At 44.0% G+C, this 21,584-nt stretch overlaps 1 protein-coding gene across 1 annotated transcript in view; it reads left to right on the forward strand.

Moving 5' to 3' along the window:
• The first annotated feature begins 201 nt into the window (after nucleotides 1-201).
• The window catches only part of ETV5 (ETS variant transcription factor 5), a 59,342-nt gene continuing 37,959 nt past the window's right edge, over nucleotides 202-21,584 (forward strand). Inside the window, 5 exon segments of the mRNA XM_005910750.3 lie at nucleotides 202-364; nucleotides 3,470-3,588; nucleotides 3,710-3,797; nucleotides 3,931-3,978; nucleotides 4,073-4,123. Coding sequence (XP_005910812.2) covers nucleotides 3,544-3,588; nucleotides 3,710-3,797; nucleotides 3,931-3,978; nucleotides 4,073-4,123 — 232 coding nt within the window. The 5' untranslated portion in view covers nucleotides 202-364; nucleotides 3,470-3,543.

Here is a 21,584-nt window from a genome sequence, read left to right on the forward strand (position 1 = left end):
GACGCGCTGTTGACCAATGGGAACCGGAGTTGATGGGGCGGCTTGGCTGGATTTGCCCGCAGACAGGGTAAACAAGAAGCGATGGACAGCCGCTGGAGCGGCCTCGGGCCAATGGGAACGCGGCTGGGCTACAGCCGCGGGCCAATAGCAGAGGGCGGAGCGGCAGGCCGCTGGGGGCCGGGCCAGCGCTCCAGCCTGGTTGGCAGCTGCGGCGCAGAGTCCAGCCGCTGGTGCGCGGAGCGGTTCAGTGTCCCCGGAGCGGTTCGGCCCAGCCATTAGCCTAGGCTCCCAGGCCCGGTGCGCGCGTGCGTGAGCGCGCCTGCGCCCCGGGGCCGCTGCAAGGGGAGGAGAGCCGCCGCCTCAGGTGAGGGGGCGTCAAGTGGACAACCGGGGCTTCTGAGGGGGGTGTCCAGGAAGGGCCCAGCTGCCTAGAGTTCACTGGCTGATTCAGAATCCTCAAAGTCGGGGTGCACTTTTTAAATCGAGGTTGGGCCCCCCTCCCTCGCGGAGCTCACCTCCCCCCTCCCCTCCCGGGGCCCGGTCCGGTTCGGTTCCTGGGAGGCGTCGGACGGGGGCGGCTAACGGTTCCGGAGCGCGAGGAGAACGGGTTTCCGCACGTCGCGGGGGAGGCCGGCGGGAACGCGAGGTGCGGGGGCTCCCGGGTGGGGATGGAGGGGTGCGGAGTTGCGGTCTTTACAGTCTCTGGAGATCTGAGAACCTCGAGGGGACTTGGAGGCTCGCGAGAAGAGGCACTCCGCCGATCTTTGCAGTGGGGAGGATGAGGGAGAAAGCAGCTTAGGGGGAATGTTTGAGAGGTGATGCACCCCCACCCCAGTACCAGGAGGGGTTAAGTGACATAGGCATGTGCAGCGTGTGGCGTTAGGGGTCGGCCAGGAACTTATGCAGGCCTTGCAAGTTTCAGGTTGTGGAAAGCGGACACCCAATCCCCCCCATCCCACCCCCAGCAGACTGAGGGCGTCAGGTTGCCGGCGATTCTGGAGAAATCGGGGAACATAAGAACCGCGGCCTGGGGATGGTGGAAAAGAAAAAGATGGGTGCGGAGGGGGATGGAGAGACGATGGAGCTTCGAGCTGGATTAGGGATCTGACCGAATTTTCAGAGGGGAGGGGACCTCTAGGGGGGAGCCGAACTCCTGATTGAGGAGGGGTGCCAAAGAGAGATGTTTGGAAGGGTTTGGGGGGTGGGGGAAGGATTGGAGGCGGTTGGTAGCTCCCGGCGCCGCAGCTCGTTTTTATGAATGTGGGTGACTTTATGAATGAAGCGGGTTTCTTTCGTTGGCTCGCTGCTCCCTGCGGCTTTTTTTTTTTTTTTTTTTTTTTTTTGTGAATGAAGCATTGAGCTTTCTTCCTAAAACGCTGGGGTGAGGGGCCTGCGTCGGAGGCAGGGCTTGCGTTGGGAGTGGGGGCGGGGGCTCATCTGAAGGAGTTTTCATGAATGGAGAAGGCTGGGAATTGGGTGGAAGTGTGTCTTGTTTTGTGAATGGGGCCCAGTGCGAGGGATCCAGTTACAGCCTTTACCTGATGTGGCGGCTGCGGCTCGCTCTCTCATTCATAAAACCGGGCTCGCTGCGCGCCGCGGGGGAGGGGCCTCGATCGCGCCGCTAAGCTGTGTTAAAGTTTTTCCTGGGGGTACAGGGAGGTGGGGGTTGGGGGGGGGCACAAAGGAAGTGGTCTAAACTCCTGGATGAATTCGAGCTTTCCCTTCAAGCTTAAAAAAATATGTATACTTTGAACGCGATTTTTCTAGCCCTTGAACTTTGAGAGCTGCTTTAAAGACCTTCGATACCTCTTCTTTTGGGTTTGCTTATAACAGCTTTTTAAATTTTTTAAAAACAATTTTTGCTCTTCATGGTGAAGTATTTTTGCGTCGTATTTCATTGTGAGTCTCTGAAAATATCTCCCCCTCCGATCTCCTACCCTTTGTCCACTTCTCCTATAGACGTTTATAGACTTTCTAAGGCCATGATTTATTTAAACTGACAAATTTTTGAAGGCTACAGAGAACTCGTTTTCTTGCCCTTCAACTCGCTGCTGATGCCCTCTCTGATTTTGTTTACGGGTTGGTGACATTTGGGAAGAAAACTTTATGTTGAACTTTTTAGCGCTTGTTTGAAAGGCATTCAGGCAAGCTACCTGGAGTGTTTTTCTAGGAAGTTACGAAGTGTGTAGTTTTGCTTCTCTCCCTCTGACTTTGAAAATATTTTATTACTTGGACTAAGGTGTGGAGGGGAGGCTGGCTGTGAAGGGTTTCCTTGTATACTAACATACAAAAATTTGATATGCTTCACATAGTATGAAAAGCAAATCGGGTGCCATTGCCCACTGAGAAAAGGTTCCCTATTTAAAATTTGTATACTAGTTAAAAAGATTTATCCTTAATTATTTTGAATTGCTTAGAGCTGGGGTGAGTGAAATTAATATTTCTCCCATTTTATTGACCTAACTTCATTTTTATTTGAAGAATGGTACCTTCCTGACATTGTTACTTTATACCTCCCAAATTAGAAACAGTTCTCTCCTGTCCATTTGGATCCCCAGCCTCTCTTTCCAAAACCCAATACTTGACAGTGCTGAAACAGTTTAATTTTCTAAATCATGTAAGAAAAATTGATTTCACTATAATAAACAGATTTTTCTTTCCATGAAACTTTTAATGATTTTTAAAGATCTGTGGTAGACATGCATTTAAAATATGTATAATGGAATTTAGTTAACTTTATGCATTAGTTTTCTTAGCTATTTTATTCTTTTAAAAGTTGGAAATGTTATAGCTTTCTTTGTGAGTTGCCATGGAGAGATCTGTGACATTACCAACACTATATCTGTTTGGACAAAAGATTTAAGTTTTAATTAAGAGTTGTATCTGAAGATAAGTATATCTCTGGATCCTTGTATTCTTGGAACTATATATAGTTCTTTACAACTGACCTACAAAATACTTTTAGAAGCACTATGTATGTCAGATTCTTAATTGCAAATAATTTGGTATGCTTAAACCCAGTTTCTTTACTTCCTGTCACTGTATTATCAAAAATTAAATTGTCTTAAAAAAAAAAACCAAAAAAACCCTAACACTACAAACACCCTGGGGAATCTTTTTACAGGAAGAATCTTGAAATCATCTTTTTAGATGAAAATAAGGTCCTTTTTTTTTTTTTTTGGTAGGAGACAGATGATAGTAAACCTATAATCTTAATAATTAAATAAAAAAGATTAAAAGAATGACTAGGTGAGTGGATTTGGCACTAAGTGTACCATGCATCTTTGATGCCCTTAATCAAGCCCAGGTTAGTCTATAAAGCTTACACCTTGAGTGGTGGTCTTTAAGTACCTCAGAGAAAGTGAATGATTTCCCACAGAAAAGAACATTGCTAAAAGAACAAGCAATATAAAATCACTTCATTTCTTTCCCCTCACCTGGGCTAAAATCTCCCAAATTCCTATTACAGGAGGACCCCTTCCCCTCAAGAAATTGCTCAATGCTGAGAACTTCCAAAGTGATATTAGAGACGCTGGAAGCACCATGGATGGGTTTTATGATCAACAAGTCCCTTTTATGGTCCCAGGGGTAAGTTTATGTGGCTTTTGGTTTGTTTTGTCTTCCCTCTTCGAACGTGAGTCTTATGGCACAGCCCCCTTTGGACCCCTTTACTACACTTACGTCTTAACTGTCTATTGGCCTCTTTCAGAAATCTCGGTCAGAGGAGAGTAGAGGGCGGCCTGTGATTGACAGAAAGAGGAAGTTTTTGGACACAGATCTGGCTCATGATTCTGAAGGTAGTGCAGCTCTCCCCTCTGCTGTGGCTTGTTCATATGGCTCCCTGTGAAAACTGCAGCACACAGCCAGCTTCTTCCCTCTTCCCCCTAGGAGAATTCTCCTCATTCTGGTGTCTTCTGTTTTCAATTCCAGAGTTGTTTCAGGATCTCAGTCAACTTCAAGAGGCTTGGTTAGCTGAAGGCAAGTTTCTTGGCTGTTCTGTTTTCCACTTAAAACATTTTACTGTGCTTTTTAATAAAACTTAAAGATCTAAAATAAAAAATCTCTTTTCTAGCACAAGTTCCTGATGACGAACAGTTTGTCCCAGATTTTCAGTCTGATAACTGTAAGTACCTTTCTGGTGGTGGCACATGTGTTCTGAGAGTGTTTGGTCCTTGATCATCCGTGTCTAGAATACTTTTCAGCTGTAGCCAGCCTCTTTGGACAGTGGTATGTGTTTGGTTTCTTTTAACAATTCAGAGTTAACCCCCTCCCCAAACTCTTGTTTCGTTCCTTACTGAAGTTATTTCTAAAGTGCTTTTATTTTATTGCGGGTAAGATTTACCAAACATGATTTTATCTTAAAATTTGTGCCTAAAGAATTTTGCAAAACTTCAAGCTCAAAAAATCCTAATTCTCAAGTTAACTAAAGTTATATATAAGTTACTGGACCAAGCATCCATTAATCAGACATTCTCTTCCAGTGGGTTTTTTTGGTTTTTATAAATTAGGTCCTTGATAGAAATCATGAGCCTGACATTTTTTTTTTCTTTTAAAGGTGCAGAAAATAGTTAATGAAAGATTCCAGTTAATTGTGGCTTCACCCAACATGTTGTCAATTTCTTTTCTAGCTCAAAGTTGACCAAAAAATGGTCACAGAAGTGACCTGATTTACACTTATTTTTCATGTAGTTGTCAAGACTATCATTCAAAGAGTAAAAACCTTTACTTAAAATGGTCTTTAAGTGCTCATATCACTGAGATAACAAATGCTGTGGAAGCTCAGAAAACAGCTCTAGGGTACTGGCAAGGGCACAGTTAGCTTTGCACTGATCTTTGGGGGCTGTCCTCAACAGGTTTGGGAGCTTTTATGGTCCAGGCAGAGCTATCAAGGACAAAGCTGGCTGATGAAATTTGAGCAGCACAGGGCAGCTCTAGAGAGCATTAGTCACTGGCGAATGAGCAGGTTTAGAAGAGAGGCCTGGAGAAAATGCTGCCTCTTGAGAGTTGCATCATAGAAAAATTTGTGTCTTAGTCATAGTTTATAATAGCAAGCACCTGAGCCAGGCAAGGATTTGATTTCTCATTTTGCACCAACACATTTTTCCGAGCTTTGTTTTATCTTGTGTGTGTGTATGTAAAAATGCCACTGGGAGAGAGGATATCTTTGGATCTAAGTAAAAGCTGTGTGTTCTAAATCAATACGTGAAAGGCCAGAGGTACTAACTAAACATTCTTTAATGATAGGCCTCATATTCATGGGGAGATGCTAGGAAATGTGAAAAGGGAACAAAGTGTAACTCACAGATGCAGGGTTACCTTAGCTTTGTCACAGCTTGGTGTGGATGTTTTCTATAGGAAAGTAAATGCATGTTAATTATTGCCCTCTGATTGCTTTCAAATGATTGGGAAACTTGCCACTGAAAGGCTAAAGAAAGATAACCTAAAGTGTGTGAGTGTGTGTGTGTGTGTGTGTGTGCACACGCTCGCGCATGTGTTTGCAAGATAAAAGACAGGATTGTAATCCTACTTTGTTCTGTGTTGACAGTTTGGCCCAGCCTTTCCAGTTCTTGCTCAGAGCAGCATAAACTGCAGTCTGTTTGGGAGGCTTTCTTGGCAGAGGTTCTTTGAAATGCTTTTATGACACTTTTGTTTGTTTCTCTATAACCCAAAAGAGTTAGAAGGGAGGTGAGATGACTGCATTCAGATAGATTTCATGTGCTGAAGCAGAGGTAGGTTCCTTAGAGAAAGATGTCAGCAGACAGGATATTTGGATAGATATTTATCTGCAGGAAGAGGCTTCAGTAAAGGAATCAATAAATGTGTTCTGGCGTCTTAGAAATAATTCCTGCTCGGCAAATAGAACGTGCTAAGTTCTTTAAAGTGCCATACCTAAAATGGAGCTGCTTTGGGAGATGTTTCTGCTTACCAAGTGTGATGTGTTTCTTTGTTTGCTTTTTGCTTTAACTTCTTAAGGTTGGGGTTTTCTGTCTTTAAGGATAAAGCAGATGTTTGAGTAGCCTCAGAGAGTCTTTGAGAATTCCCCCCACCCACCCCCGACTCTTCTTTCTAGAGATGGAGCCGAAAGAAGGATAGATTCAGACAGAGGTTAGGCAGGAACACAGATGTGGGGAGGTGTATTCTTGAACTGTCTCTTCGCTGTTATATGTGTGACTTTTCACTGCAGTTGAGACAGGCAGTATAGACTCACGGGAGCTGGCAGAGCCCAGGGCTGGGCAGACCCTTTCTCTGTGAGTACCTCTCACAGTCTCCTATTGAGGATCAGCTTCCACTCCAGCCCCCTTCTGGAAGAGCCCTGACTGTTCCAGGGAAGTAGGAGAAGCTCATGCAAATTTAATAAAATCTTACGAACTGGTTTAAATCACTGGATCAATGAACTGGAAACCAAACTTGCACTTGCAGGGTAAAGCAAATCTCTCCCCTAGGGTGGCTGAAACATTTGTAACAAATACTCTTATGTGACCTGCCATGAGTAGTAGTCTACCTTTTTTGTTACTGTTGACTTGACTAGTTTTCCATGTTGAATGTGAGAGTTTTGGTATGTATGTGAGAGAAAAAGAAATACCAAGTAATGTGGGTAACTTATTTTAGAAGGCCAGGTTTGAAGATGATGGCTTACTTTTTTTGGTAAACGCTATCAGCTCAGCTTCTAAAGAGATTTTTCTATATTTTCCAGATTTTGGTTCCTACCCATAGGCATCCATTCATAAATTTTTTTTTTAATAAATGAAACCACTGTTCTTAAGAGTTAAAAGAGAGGTGAGACATTTCTTAAGTCTTAAAGAAACGCCCAGCCTACTTCTAGTTGTATAGATTTCCCTTTACTTCACAAATACAGAAGTTAGTTAAGTATCCCCCCTAGAATCTCTTAAAGGTCATGTTCAAGGGAATAAAAAGTGCCACCTATAGACATAGGGGTTCTGCCTTTGCCACCCATTGTCCCTTGATCCTGATAAATAACCCTGAAGATCCCAGATTGTTTGAGCTACAAGTCCCTTTTAGAGATGGTCTTGCCTAACCCTTTCATTTTATTAAGGGGATAATATAAGGTCCAGACAGCTGGAGATACACTGGTGATTAGGGGCAAATGGGAGGGGCTAAGTAAAATGAGGGAGGAAAAGTATATAAAATCCTGTCCTTAAAGAAGCTGTCACAAAGCTGCAGAGCCAAGGGCACTGTCACACTCAGAGGCTCCCTCATGATTTCAGATGCCTGGAGCTGGCCTTCAGGAAAGCCTGGTTGAGGGTGGGCTGCCCAGTCTAATCCATAGTTCTCTTCATCCTACAGTCCCAAGAAACTTGCTCAGTACCTTGGTGCTTTGAGTTTTTTGCATAGGGTTTGAAAGAAAGAGAAATGATAAAACAGAAAAATCAGAAAACTGACATGTTTTCCAAAAGACGTTTGTGTGTGTACACACTATGTATCCTGTGTTTTACAAATGTGTTTAGCTACGTGTGCAGTAACACACAGAGCTACCAAGCCACGGAATCTGGGCCAGTAAATAAGTGTGTACTACATTTTACAGAATTAGCTGCAAATCGAAACCGAGGATAATAATGGAAAATCAAAGTGCTTAGTGTTGGGTTAGGGGTGGGAGTTGATAATTCAGTGTTCTGAACTGTTTGTTTGGACACCTTAATATTCAGTTTTCTGAACTGATTGTTTGGGCATCTTAGGGTATTAGTCTCTTTTCTCAATCTGGTTCTTTGGGACCCATGGACTGTAGCCCACCAGTCTCCTCTGTCCATAGGATTTCCCAGGCAAAAATATTGAAGTGGGTTGTCATTTCTTCCTCCAGCGAGTCTTCCTGACCCAGGGATTGAACCCGTGTCTCCTGCATCGCAGGTGGATTCTTTACCGCTGAGCCCTCAGGGAAACCTAGGGTATTACTAGGTTCTAGCATATATACATAGTGTTTTTAAATGCAGATTTAAGTTTTGAGTTTTTAAAATTTCACTCGTTTCAGTGTGATACTGTGACTGTTATACCTGTCAGCATTTTGAAGAACTAAAATATTTTACGTTGAGGAGAAGACACGGTAAAATCTTATTTTAAAACATGATCTCTAAACAAATATAGTTTAAAGAATGGTTTTAAAATCCAAATGGCCATGTTTTCCCCTTGAAGTGTTCTTTTTAGATCTGTGCTTCAAAAAGAATGGACTGACTGGAGGAAGTAAGGGTAATTTCCTAAGACTGGCTAATTAACTGATAAAATCAACTTTTCATAAAGACATTTGCAATAGATGGCTGGGAAATAGGATTAACTGTTACGGCAGCCCTTGAACCTAAAGTATATTGATCTTAATCCCATTTCAATATGAGATTATTCATCTGGATTTTTTTTTTTTTTAACTGCTCAGGAGGTTGATATGGTGGGGGGAGGGGTGACTTCCTTTGGGAGAGAGCAGTCATTTTGGCCCCAGACACACTGTAGCAAACTCTCCGTTTACTTGCTTTCTGTTCTTGGGCCATTTGTATATGAAAGGAGCATCCGAAAGTCTTTCTTAGCACAAGGTGAAAAAGACAACAGTAGGCACTTTAAAAATAAGAGGCTTGAGGGAGTTGAGGCTCTTACTTAATCCTTTGCCAGAGCCTATAGCTCTGAAGGTGGGAGAAACGAGAGCTAAAGCAGGAGCAGGAAAGCTAGAGGTTATCTGACTCCAAGTTTTAGAAACCTTTCAATGTCTTTGTTAGCTAGTCCACTCCCTACCTTACCACTGAGAAAGGGCTAAATGATTTGAAATCCTCTCCTTGATAGCCTCCAAAATCCCTGTAATGCAGGACTCCTAAGAACCAAAGCCCTAGCATTCCCATTTATTGAACAGAGCCATGTGTTTACACAAAATCTGTTTTCATCTAACTTTAATTCAGTTAGGCTTATTAAAAACAACAGACTTTTTCTCTTCCTCTTCTATGTCTCTCTGCTCTCAGTCCTCTAATAAAACCCAGTAACCCTTCCAGTCTCCCATGTTTGGTGCAAAAGACTTGGGATAGAAAATTACACCTGTGTCTGCTGGGCAGATCACTTTTGTAGATTCCAGAGGTAACAAAATCCCAGCATCACGAAATTACAGTCTGTCCCCTGTTTTTCAGCATTCTTCTGCCTTAAGATTAAGATGTGGGTAGTCTGATAAAGCTGAGAATTTCTATTATCTGCCATTTCACCCACCTAGTATCACTGTTTTAACTTCAGTCCTAGAAAAAACATTACCACTGGTGGGGTGGGGTAGGGTCGGATGTGTAATCCTCTACCCAGAGACTGTTCCTCCACATGTTTCTGGGGTTTTAATTGTGATAAAGCTCATCTGGGCTCAGAGGCTGACAGCCCCCCCTTGGGCACATGGCTGCCCTTGAGGCAGCCTGGGCCCCATCTGTGCCCTGGCACATAGCGCTTCTCCACTTGCAGTCCAAGGAGCTCAGAGTCTTGTCATGTTGCAGCTCCCAGCTCTTGGACAAGCGCCAGGCATGCTGATGCCAGTACCGGATTAGGTTTCTTTTTTAAAAATCCATTTTGTGAACTCATCAAGCTCATTTAACAGAGGCTTTGGTCGTCAGTTTCTATCATTGTCCCATTCCTGTAAAAGACTCAGCTTAAAATAAAGGAGACACAAAGACACTAGGCCCCTAGTGTGTCTGAGTGGGTGCGCACATGAGTGTGTGAGTGTGTAACCAAAAGGTTGAGTCCACCTTTGAGTTTGGCAGGTAAATGACCGTGGACTAGCAACTCAGAAACTCAGATGTTACACTTGAGAAGAGTCCCTTCATGAAGGGGCCCTGCCTAGCAAAGAGGTACACCTGCCTAACAGGAGGAGGCATCTAGACGAAAGCTGCAGCTGAGGGTGAAGATTCCAGGGAGCAGGATAAGATCTAGCCAGGAGTTTCAGACTGTTCTGCAGAGTAGCCAAGGCACTGAATGGAGAGTCTGGTTAGTTATATTCAGAGAAATGCTTCCAGTGGTCAACCATCTGAGTTCACTGGCTTGTGGCAGTGGGGGCAGGCAGTGAGAAGCGGTCCACATAAGACATTTGAAAATAGTCCAATATGTTTTGAAAAAGAGGGAAAACCCACGTGCTAACATTTATCCCCTGGATCTGGTTTTCCTGAAGCAGCATATTCTTCCCTTGAAACGAAGTCTACACTAGACTGGCTTCATAACATCTTCCTTAGGGTGATTATTGAAGGTTTGAAAAGAGTAGAAACCCAACCAGTTTTTAGCCTTGTACTTTGTGTTGCCCTTGGAGTAGGTTTCACCCACAGACGATGGATCTTCTCTTTTGATGTCTCATGAGCATTCAGGGGGAGTATTATAAACCTTTCAGGCCGGATGCAAAGCCAGGAAAAGGAACTGTGAAACTGTTCATAATAGATAGCTTGACCCCTCCCCCCTTTGCAGCCAGACTCCTGTAGTGTCTCCAGAGACCCACTCCCTTGGGGAGGTGGCTCCCAATACTGTTATAGGAATGGAAAAGCAAGGAGTCTGGAAAGGCTGGCTTCCAGAGAGAGCTGCCCTCTAATGCAAACCAGCTCACCCCTGGGGGCAGGAGAAATACCGCTGAAGTCTGTTTCAGCTGGTACCTACAGTCAGTTTCTGAAGTGGGCAGCGCGAGATAGATTCCTTTTGCCAGAGGGCACTTGCCGACCTCACTTGGAGCTGACTTGCACACCCTTGCGGATTTCAGCCAGGGTCTCGGCCATCTGAGTCTTAGGGAGAGTGTGGAGCAGGCAGGCGCCTGCAGTGTCTGAATTTCTTACATAAACACTGCGCGCTGGGCGAGCAAGCGTCCCTGCGGCGACAGCTGGGCTCTGCTCCGTCTGCCCCAGCGAGCTGAGCTGCTGAGTTCCCCACCCCCCCTTGCCTGAATGGAGCATTCCAAATTGGTTGTGAATGGAGGGCGGGGCTCCCTTGCAGACTTTTTCAATGAATAACCAGACCCCATTGTGCAGCCTGTGGAAAAACAACCAACTCAAACAACACTGGGACTGTTAGAAATATGCTTGTGATTGGCAGTTTGGAGAACCTCCAAAATTAGTTTCCTTTGGCTTCCCTGCTGCTCCCTGTTCTCCAAGCCTGGGCTTAATAGGGTTTGAGTTTTCTTTTAAGTGCTGATTTTTAACCCTCCAACTTCCAGGCTGGTGGCCTGGGCTTAGGCGGAAGGGCTGCTGCCCACCCTCCGATCTGCCCCCACCCCTTTGTCTCTCATTTTAGACTGAAGCTGTCTAAAGGGAGTGATAATGGGAGAGGGTGGTTTAGCTTCCCTGGAGAGAGGTGTTGAGACTTGATCTGAGAATATTACCCTTTTATCTCTTGGTTCCCTTGGGGCTGAGGCTTTATCTCTCCACTGAAGATTCCTGCCTCCTCTTCTCCAGTCTTTATTCCAGTCCTGAAGAACTGGTGGGGTGTTTGCCTGCCACAGCACTCACATGTACCTTTTAACATGGGAGGACCCAGCTATAACTTCTCTACTCCTTGGCAGTCTCTCCCCCATTTAATTTCCCACTGTGGCCAGAAACATAACATTTTAAAGTGACCCTTCCCAGACTGCTCCTCAGGTACACTCTCCCACTGGGCACTCAAATGCCTTGCCTCGTCAAATGAACATCTCAGGAAGTGCTAGAATGAACCCAGCCTCTGATGAACCCCCAAATCAGAGTGGCCTCCTCACTCCAAAACTAGGCCAGCTTCTAGGGGTACACTTGCCTCAGTATTGCCTACCCTAAACATCTCCCAGGCTCTTGGCTAACAGCTCACAGACAACCCCCACCCCAAAAAGGACTGTGTGGGCTAGACCATGGCTGGGCTTGATAAGCATAAAGGACAGTCCATTAAAAACCAAAACAAAACTTGATAGTAATGATCCGGTGCCATTTTCTCAGGGTTTTCAACTGAGATCTCTTAGTTCCTGCTCTTCCTAACGAGGCTATTTGCATTTGTGTTTTGCTCTAAGGATTTTTTTTCTGAAATATTTCCCTTGCTATAAATTGGTTTTCCAAGGATGTCGTCCTTTCCCTATTAAAAAAAAGAACAGGCCTGGGCAGATTGTCCTTTTGTGAGAGTTTGAAACCTCTCAGGAGGTAACCCTAGATATCTGCTGTGTAAGAGGATGCTGATGTTTGTGCTGCTTCTCCAGAGGGGCTGAGGAGGACTTAGCTTACATAAACACTTTTCAGCTGAGTGCCTGGAAATGCTTTGTAATTGCCTGAAAGGGCACTTAATGAGGGTCTTTTATACTTTTCCCATAGAAAAGGTAGAATAGAAGGAGAGGGGGGATGTCTCCTCCACTCAGCTGCCCACTGTAAAGACCAGATCCTGGAAGGCCTACCCCACGTTTCCTAATCTGAATTTTAGTAGAGAATAATTCAGTGGTGATCACGTCACTGTGCTGGGGGGTACCCTCAGAGTCAGAACATTTCTGCTTCTCCCCAGCTTCCTTTTCTTTCCTTCCCCACCAGCCTTGAAATCTTTATTTCTTGGGGAATAAGGAAATAGCAACATAGGGCTTTAATGTAGTCTGTATTTTGACATATTAAACATAGTCCCCGCTTCTCAATTCACATTCCTGTTGAAGCAAGAAGCAACCAGTTTCTCTTAGGCTCTCAGTGTCCAAAAGCAGAGAACCCCTGTCTTTTGTTTCTTCACCTCTGTCTGAGCCACGGCATCCTTCTCTGCACGCAGCCAACCCTTGGGGAAATGTATTTTGCTCACCACCACTCCATTCTCTTGCCTCCCTACCGTGTTCAGCAGCCCCCAACACCAGCCTCCAGCCTGCAGGGAGGTAAGTCTGTAACATTAGTTCTAAGAGTCCTTGGGGTGACCTAAGGGGTGAATAGGAAAAAAACGAGCTAGGGCCATTTTTCATTTTCTGATTCTGTTAAAATGCAAACTCTACCCAAGTCTTCCCAGGCTGCCTCTAGATTTTGTGCAGCTAACGCTGTACCCCAGTAAGACTCTGTGCGAGGGGTCAAGTCACACTGTAGGCCCTCTTCACACACTTGATGCGTTTCTGCCTTTAGGAGCAGCAAAGCTGTAGATAAAGAGGAATGATTCTCTCGGAGGGGAAGCCACTTTCCTTAGGGTTTGAGTTTCCTCCTGTTACATTTTTAAGATGAATTTTAAACTTGAAGGTAAAATTTTCCACAGTGATTAAATCCCACTTCAAGTATTGTTGCTGCTTTAATGCCAGTTTGGATGAGAATCAAATGAATTGGGAATAAATTATAGAAGGGCTGTTAAAGAAGGCTTGTTTTGCATTTTTTCTCTATGCAGGAGGATTGCCCTGTTTCCCTCTTTCCTGACTGTGTGTTCCATCTTGAGCAGCCCCTCATGGTAGAGTCTGCTGTGGCTGACGGAAAGCCTACAGTGGGGGAGGCCAGCCCTTCGCCTCCAACAGAGCTGGGAGAACAGGGCTGTCTCTAGGCCTCTCTCTCTTGATGGTGAAAGTTAAAGAAGTTGTCTATCGGTTTCTCCACAGCCCAGAGTTTGCGGATGTGACACTCTGATGCAATTAGAATACACGTACTGTGCAACATTCTCTGATGGCAGAGCCCCGAATCTACTAATATGCAACCTACTTCAGTCAGAGTTGGGCCTCTTCTTTTCTAAGCTCCTTTTTCTCCCTTTCATTTCTAACTCTTCAAGGCCTCTGGGTTTCCATTTTCAGAATTCTAAAATAACAGCCCTAAATTGTTAGGATAAATGAGTTGCTGGAAGAAAAGGAACTACACAAACCCAAGCTGTTTCAAGAATAATGCTGAAGTGTGGCAAGAGTGTGAACTTGAAGGAAGTCAATCTGAAACTAGTTCATCTAGGTCAAAAAAATCAACCTGTCTACTACCATTGGCATTAGATTATCTTCCTTGTTTGAGAACACCCGTTTTGTGTTTAGAAATGACTATTTGAAAGATGCAGTTTTGTGCTGAGCACATGTAGCTGTTCAGTAATAGGTCCTCTTTCTGACCTGCAGTTCCCTTCTGTGAGTCAGGACATTCCTGATTTAGTACATTCATCCAAGGTGGGTTCCTCTTTCTAACATGACCACTTCTTTTGGGAGGAGAAAAAAGTATTAAAGAGTCTTTTCCCATCTATTTTAGCCAGACTTAGAATAGAAACCCTTAAAAAAAAAAAAAAAAAATCACCTGTCATTACTGTTAGTACTAGTAGAGGTGAAGAAAGGATAAGGCCAATATCCTAAATTCCAGTTAGAAACTGGTCCTCCTAGTCGATAACCAAGGACATGAGCAGCAACCTCCTTACCCTGGCAGACTCGCCCCTGGCCCACAGGTCCCCCTTGAGGACTCCTTGGCCATTCAGTCTTCCCTATGCTTAGCCCATCACTTTGACCTCTTCCCAGCTTCTCCCAGCGTTTTCAGCCCCTTTGCAGAAGAGGTAAATAGACGGCCTTGAGGCCCCCTTCTCTTCCTAGCCAAAGCTATGCCCCCTGCCCACCCTTTAGGACTTGGGCATCTTCCTTGACTTGGGTCATGATTTTTCCTCTCTGGAGGGGGGAATAAAGAGGTAGGGGGAACCTGGAGCACCCCCTGGAGACTAGAGGACCCCACACACATTTTGAGTGGTCAGCCTGGGTGGTGCAGTTCTACCTTTTGGGTTGCAAGCGTACATTAATACCTGCCAAACTGACTTCCACGGGCAAAATTTAGTTGTTCATCTTTGCCCAATGGTATTTCAGCCAGCGGCTGCTGTTGCAGGAAGAGGCAGTGGAAGAGGAAGGAAACTTGGTGGGATGATGTAATTAGTCATTGAGCTGGGCCTAACAGAAGCAAACCTCCAAATCACCAACCTCTCCTCCCCATTATATGAATTTACTAGAAAACATAAACGTGCATGCATGCTAAGTCGCTTCTTTGCAACTCCATGAACTGTAGCCCACCAGACTCATCTGTCCATGGGATTCTCCAGGCAAGAATACTGGAGTGGGTTGCCATGCCTTCCTCCAGGGAATCTTCCAGACCCAACCCATGTCTCTTATGTCTCCTGCATTGGCAGGCAAGTTCTTTACCACTAGCGCCACCTGGGAAGCCTCTAGAAAATATAAACATTCTAGTTCAAATAAGATCCCATCCTAGTAAAAATACCCCCAATAAAGCCCTTTCCTATAAAGTATAACCCCCTTGTCCAGTCAGTTCCTCTTTTCCACAGAGAAATTAAAATCCCTTTATAAGTAAAACTGCCACTTATCTTTTCCTGCTTTTACCCTAGCCGCAGGGCTTTGTTTGGAGGTCTAACAGAAGCTACAACCTGGGGGCCCCTGAAGCTAGAGCTTTGGTATCTTCAGAGCTGGAGTTCTCCATCGAGAACTCCAATATATTAATATCTAATATCTCCAAGATACTAATATGTTGTGTCATATATTTTACATTCCAGGGAACAGTAAGAGCATAAAATACCGTAACACCAGTCCCGCCCAAACACAAGTTGGCAGCATGTTACTCTCCAGAGCCAGTATGAGCATCGCAGCTTCTTGTCATTGAAGCCAACCCCATGTGAAGCCTTTCCCCCAGAGACAGCAGCGTTTGGCAAGCCCAGTACTTGGCTAGGACACAACCTAGACCCGTATCACTCTTGTCAGCTTGAGTCCATAGCAGAGATTTAGGGTCATCCCTGGTAAACAAAATGGAAGAGGGGCTTACAGAGCATGGTTTTAACTTCTTCGTGGTATCAATTCTGTTGTCTGATTTAAAACCCAGGTGGGAGACATTCTATCAATAACCCTTAATTCCCGTCTTCCAGGAGAAATTCCACTGCCTTTGCAGGTGACCTCTCAGGAGTTTCAGATACTGCTCTCTACTGATGCTATTTATACCTTTTCAAAGTTGGGCCATTTTTTTCTTTTTGAGCTCCTTTTTCTCCCTTTCATTTCTAAACTTGTATTCAAGACCTCTAGGTTTCCATTTTCAGAATTCTGAAGTAATCTCATGTCCCTGCTAACCCTGTTTTTCTGCCCATCCCATTTGTGAACTGATAGGGGTCTCTCTGGAGACAGTCTCCATACCTGTGTTAAAAACTTTTTATTTTATATTGGAGCATAATTGACTAACAATGTAATGTTAGTTTCAGGTGTACAGCGGAGGGATTCAGTTATACATATACATGTATGTATTCTTTTTAAAATTCTTTTCCTATTTAGCTTATTACAGAATACTGAACAGAGTTCCCTGTGCTATATGGTAGGTTCTTGTTGGTTATCTATCTTAAATATAGCAGTATATACACACCCAATCCTCAGTTTCCCCAGTGGCTTAGCAGGTAAAGAATCTACCTGCAATGCGGGAGACTCAGGTTTGTTCCCTGGGTTGAGAAGATTCCCCTGGAGGCGGAAATGGCAAGCTACTTCAGTATTCTTGCCTGGAGAATCCCATGGACAGAGGAGCCTGGCAGCTACAGTCCCATGGGGTCGCAAAGAGTCAGACACGACTGAGAGACTACTCATGCATACACACACACATGCATTAATCCCAAATTCCCAATGCATACCATCTTTCAAGTAAGTGCCTATCATTTTTTATATAAACTCACCAACAAAGTATTCCTGGACTTATATTCCCCCAAAGGTTCCTGCCCTAGAATTTCCAAGTATTGATACTTGGTATAACCTTATTTACTCTTATGAGTAAGAGAAGTGTCTTCTGCCCTCACCTCTTTTTCCACTGTAGCAAGACCTAGCTCTGCTTCTGCAGGTTATTATTTCGCTCTGGTATTCCCTAGCCATCTTCATGCAGAGTTGTCAAGATTCAAATCTTGCTCTTGGGTTGTTTCTGTTCCAATACTGTGTAATTCTAACCCTATTTGTTGGGATCTGATAGCCTTTTCCCGTAGTCCATACCAAGATAATAAGTTCAAAGACATTTTTCTCAAGCTGACCCATATTACCCCAAATTTCTAGCTCTAAATCATGAAAAGTAGAGTGGTTTTGTTGGGTTTTTTTTGTCCACACCCCAATTCCCGAAGCCTGTCTTATGCTGACTGTAGGTTTTTCCCGCAGCGTGGAAGAAATCTGATTCCTGGCACCAGATGTTCTAGGAACTAGCTTTATCAGTTTCTAATTTGGCTCTTGTGTTATTTATTGTACAGAAGATGGTATTGGCCATATAGGGAGGACTTCTATAGTTGTTAATTGATGAATTCTGCTACTTCAGGGTTGATTCTTTACCCTAGGGCCCTGAGATATACCACGAGGGTAATTAATATCCAGTCCTTTGGTCCTCACTGAGAAACAAGGAAGTAATAAACTGGAATAATCAACACCATAATTCCCTACCACCATGATTAATCTCTAGTCTAAAACCCTGAATATTATTGTTACTCACCATAAACCTTGTAGTTCTATTTGATTTCTTAAACTATGTAAATTTATTAGTATGATGGAAAACAGATTACTTAAAATCTTGAATACTATTGCTGTGACAATCATGAAGAGATCTTTTTCTATACCTGCTGCTGCTGCTGCTAAGTCGCTTCAGTCGTGTCCGACTCTGTGCGACCCCATAGACGTCTGGCAGCCCACCAGGTTCCCCCGTCCCTGGGATTCTCCTGGCAAGAACACTGGAGTGGGTTGCCATTTCCTTCTCCAGTGCATGAAAGTGAAAAGTGAAAGTGAAGTTGCTCAGTTGTGTCCGACTCTCAGCGACCCCATGGACTACAGCCTACCAGACTCCTCCATCCATGGGATTTTCCAGGCAAGAGTACTGGAGTGGGGTACCATTGCCTTCTCCGTTTCTATACCTACTGATACTAAATTCTATCCCGGAACAGAAACCTTGCTTTCTCCATGTAGGACTTTGCCCAGGACAAATATAGCTGTTCTTGCTGTTTGAGATTCAGAATGAACCTACCCGGAAATCTCAGCCCCTCGATGTGGTCTGCTCACCCAGGTGTTGGCTGCACCAGACGTTTGTCATATTTCCCATGAGTTATATGGAGAGCCTTGTTTCCAGCCCAGAGTCCTGCTGCCATTCTTGATTCCCAAGACAAATGCACAGAGGATTCTCTAAGCCAACAAACTTAACACAATTTAGGTCTTAAGCTCCACCCTTTTCTGATCACTTATCCTAATAAGCTAGGTTGGGCCAGTTGGAGCCCCCAGAAACTCTTGTGCCTTTCTCCCCACCCCCAGGTGCTCAGGGCCCCAAAAGACCAGGTCACCCAATCCCAACCTCCTCTCTGGGCCCTGGCCGTGCTTAACCTCTTTGGGCAGAAGGAACCAAACCAGCTGCTTAGAAGGAAACATGAAGGAGAACACTGGGGAAGAGAACTTGCATTCCTTCTGTCACCAGCACAGGTTGGTGATGGCTACAGGCTGCCCTCCTGAGGACTCCGGGGATGGAATCTGAGCTGTCCTGTCTTCTGGTTGTGTTCTAAACCTGTTATGCACGTACATTCACAAGGAGTGGGCATTCTCTATTTTATTTTTTCCAAAAATGCTTTGTGATCTTGAGTTGAGCTTCTGTTTTAGTTCCTGTTGAATGTGTTATTAATGTGTATATGAAACTACTGGTTGATTTTACTTTTGTTACTGTTTTGTACTTGTGTAATTGCGGTCTTTTTACCCAGCAGCTGTAGAGGTGGCATGGACAGTCGTCATGGTGATAACAGTGGCAGTTTATTTTTCCCTCTCAGGTGTTCTCTTCTCCTTTCTAAGTGGGCCAGGGCCAAAAAAATATTTGAGAACCACTGGCTTAGATGTTAGAGTATGACAACATTTGTCCTTGTGTAATTTTAGATTCCTGGGGCTGTATTATCCAAACATGGTAAAAGGTACAGATAAACAGGACGGTCTTCTTCAGGTTTGGTAATAGGCCAGGGGTGACTTCCTTCGTGTGTAAGGGCATGGTTTTGAAGTTGTTAGCACGTCTGCTGAACTGTTCAGTCAACCGTAAGATAGGGTTTTTTCTCCAAGTATCTCAGAGGAGATGATATAATAGCCATTTTATTGATTTTTTTTTTCAAGACATATTGCTGCATTTACTTCATTTCTCTATATATTCTTCCCAAGTTATTGGAAAGTTGCAAGCTTTATCACATTTCACCCCCAGATACTTCAGTGTGCATCTCAAAAGACTGAGGACATTCTTCTACATAGTCTAAGAAAATTAACTTTTATTCAGTAATACTCAGAATTTCCCAGCTGTCTTTTATAACTGATATCAATATTGTTTTTGATCTAGAATTTAAGAATCGTACATCAAGCTTATTGTTACATCTCTTATATCAGACAAGAATCTGCCCACCTTGCCCTCCTCCCCCCAGTAACACTGACTGTTTTGTGTTTTTGTTTTTTTTTGAAGAGTCCTTGCCAGCTATTTTGTAGTTGACTTTTTAGGGTACATATTTAAAGGATATGTAGAAACACAAATATACAGAAATGCTGACCTTAGGCATGGAAATTCCCTATGTTGTGGGTTTTCTCACCTCATATCCATGTTATTTTGTTGACCTTAAAACAGTGGTGAAAGAACTGAGTCAAATGGAGAGGTTTGTGCACGTTTGAAGAGAAGGCTTTTGAGGGACTTACAGTTTTTAGCACAGCTTACTAAATAGTTGATTTTTTACTATTTATGGATGATTTTTGCTACATTCAATTTTTTAATTTATGCTTACAAAGGTTAGCACTGTCAGATATTAGAGAAAATGGCAGTCCCCCATATCTCCACCAATTCTACTTTTAGAACTTGTGCCCCTAAATTTGATAACATTTCAAATTTTTATTTTTGGAAACTGTTGCCAGGCAGAAACAGTGCTAACCATCCATTCAAACGGGTTTGAGCATGTCTCTTATTTGGTTTAGAAATCCAAAAGGCATCCAGATATTTTTCCAGATATTTTTTAAGTGCCAGAACCTGTCCACTTAATCTCCCTTGAACCTCTTTTGGTTCTCAGAACAGGGAATTATGGCCTGTCCTTGTCATTTGCTATAGCAATTACAAGAAATACCAAGATTAGGAATATGTTTTATGTTTGAAATGGTTTCTAATCTACACAAAGTAGTAGAAAACTAAAATAAAGACTGATTTCCAACTTCCAGTAATATGGTAGAACTTAAATAAACCTCAGCCTGTCTATCCTTTTCTTACTAACTGGCTGACTATGCTTTGTCTCAGAGTTTGTCCAAGGAAGGCCAGGACTAAGGAAAGTCAGCAGTATGTTGGAAAGTAGGTCTTTTGGGGTTTCTTTGTGTGCAGAACTCAAGGGACACCACATCTAGTGACTTAAAGCCCCCTCTCGTCTTTGCCAGTGGCACCCTGACAAGTTAGGAGTAATCAGGGGAGTAGAGACCACACATGCTCTATTTTGCCAACATCATTTTTAAATTGACATGTCCCTCTGTCTTCTTTCCTGGCATTCTACTTGCCGCCACAACCAAAGAGCAGTATAGGCAGGTGTCTTGGGCTCCCCCTGCCACCATTCTTGGAACTACACAGTACGTATTCCTTACGGAGAAGGAGGTGAGGTGGTAGTGGTCTGAGAAAGGAACAGTGACCCACCGCTGGTGGCAGAGAGAGCAGTAAGCTGAGGGATGAAGCTTCTTTGTAGGATTATGGCTCTGGGAATCCTGAAAAGTCTCTCAACCATGGCCATGTACATCTGCACCACGTTTGTTTACAAGTGCTACGAGAGGCTCTGGAGACATGGGCTGGCACTGGGGCATAGCCGCAAGACGTGCCATGTGGAGGCAGATGTTGGTGTTCTGGTCAACTTGCATCATGAGACACAACCTTCCATGTACAGTAAGATCATGGCTGTCAGGCGTAACCAAATAAGGTCTGCCCTGAGGTCAGGCCTGCATGCTGATTTGGGACAGATGAGTCTGCTCTAGATGAAGGTAATGAAAATGAAACTGAAGAAGATGGAGAGGAAAACCCCAAAACAAAACCTTAACAGCAACACCTAAGAGAAGGAGGCCTCTGTGTGAAGCCAAAGACGCAGGACTGGCTTAGTCTCTCCCCGGTCAGACCGCACTATAACTGATTGGCAGTTTCTTTAACATTCAGTATCTATTACAAAAATGCTGTATGTATTCACAACAAAGGCTGTGGCAAATTGAAACTTTGACGATCATGAGGCACCAAAGGAAAGGCTTATTAGACAAGGTGGTTTTTGTCTTTCTGAAAAAATTCCTTTTGACTCCAACTGTCATTTATCGTAACATTCAACAAAAGTGTTTTCCTTTGTTTTGCTCCTCTGCGCTGAAATAGTGAAGTTCACTGCCAGCACTGGCATCGTAGCTGCCTTGGACAGAAGCCACAGGCCTGTACTTGTGGGCAGGAAACAGATTTTGTCAGAGGGAATTATTATTTCTCTTGAATGGGTTAGTTTGTCTACTTATTTCTATTTTGAAACAATTGGGTTATTTCTTGAAAGGCTGCTTCTGCACCATCACCGAAGAAAGATTTTCTAAAGCTTGAAGAAATCTTAATGTTAACTCAGTGGTGCTGTTTGACCAGGACAGGAGCTGCCTTTTTTGGGGGCCGGGCCCCAAGGCATGTAGGGATCAAATGTAGTGTGGAGTCCTGACCACCGGGCCACCAGGGAAGTCCCAGGGCTGTTTGTTT

Source organism: Bos mutus, chromosome 1 (assembly GCF_027580195.1).
Source record: "Bos mutus isolate GX-2022 chromosome 1, NWIPB_WYAK_1.1, whole genome shotgun sequence".
In the NCBI taxonomy this organism is placed as follows: domain Eukaryota; kingdom Metazoa; phylum Chordata; class Mammalia; order Artiodactyla; family Bovidae; genus Bos; species Bos mutus.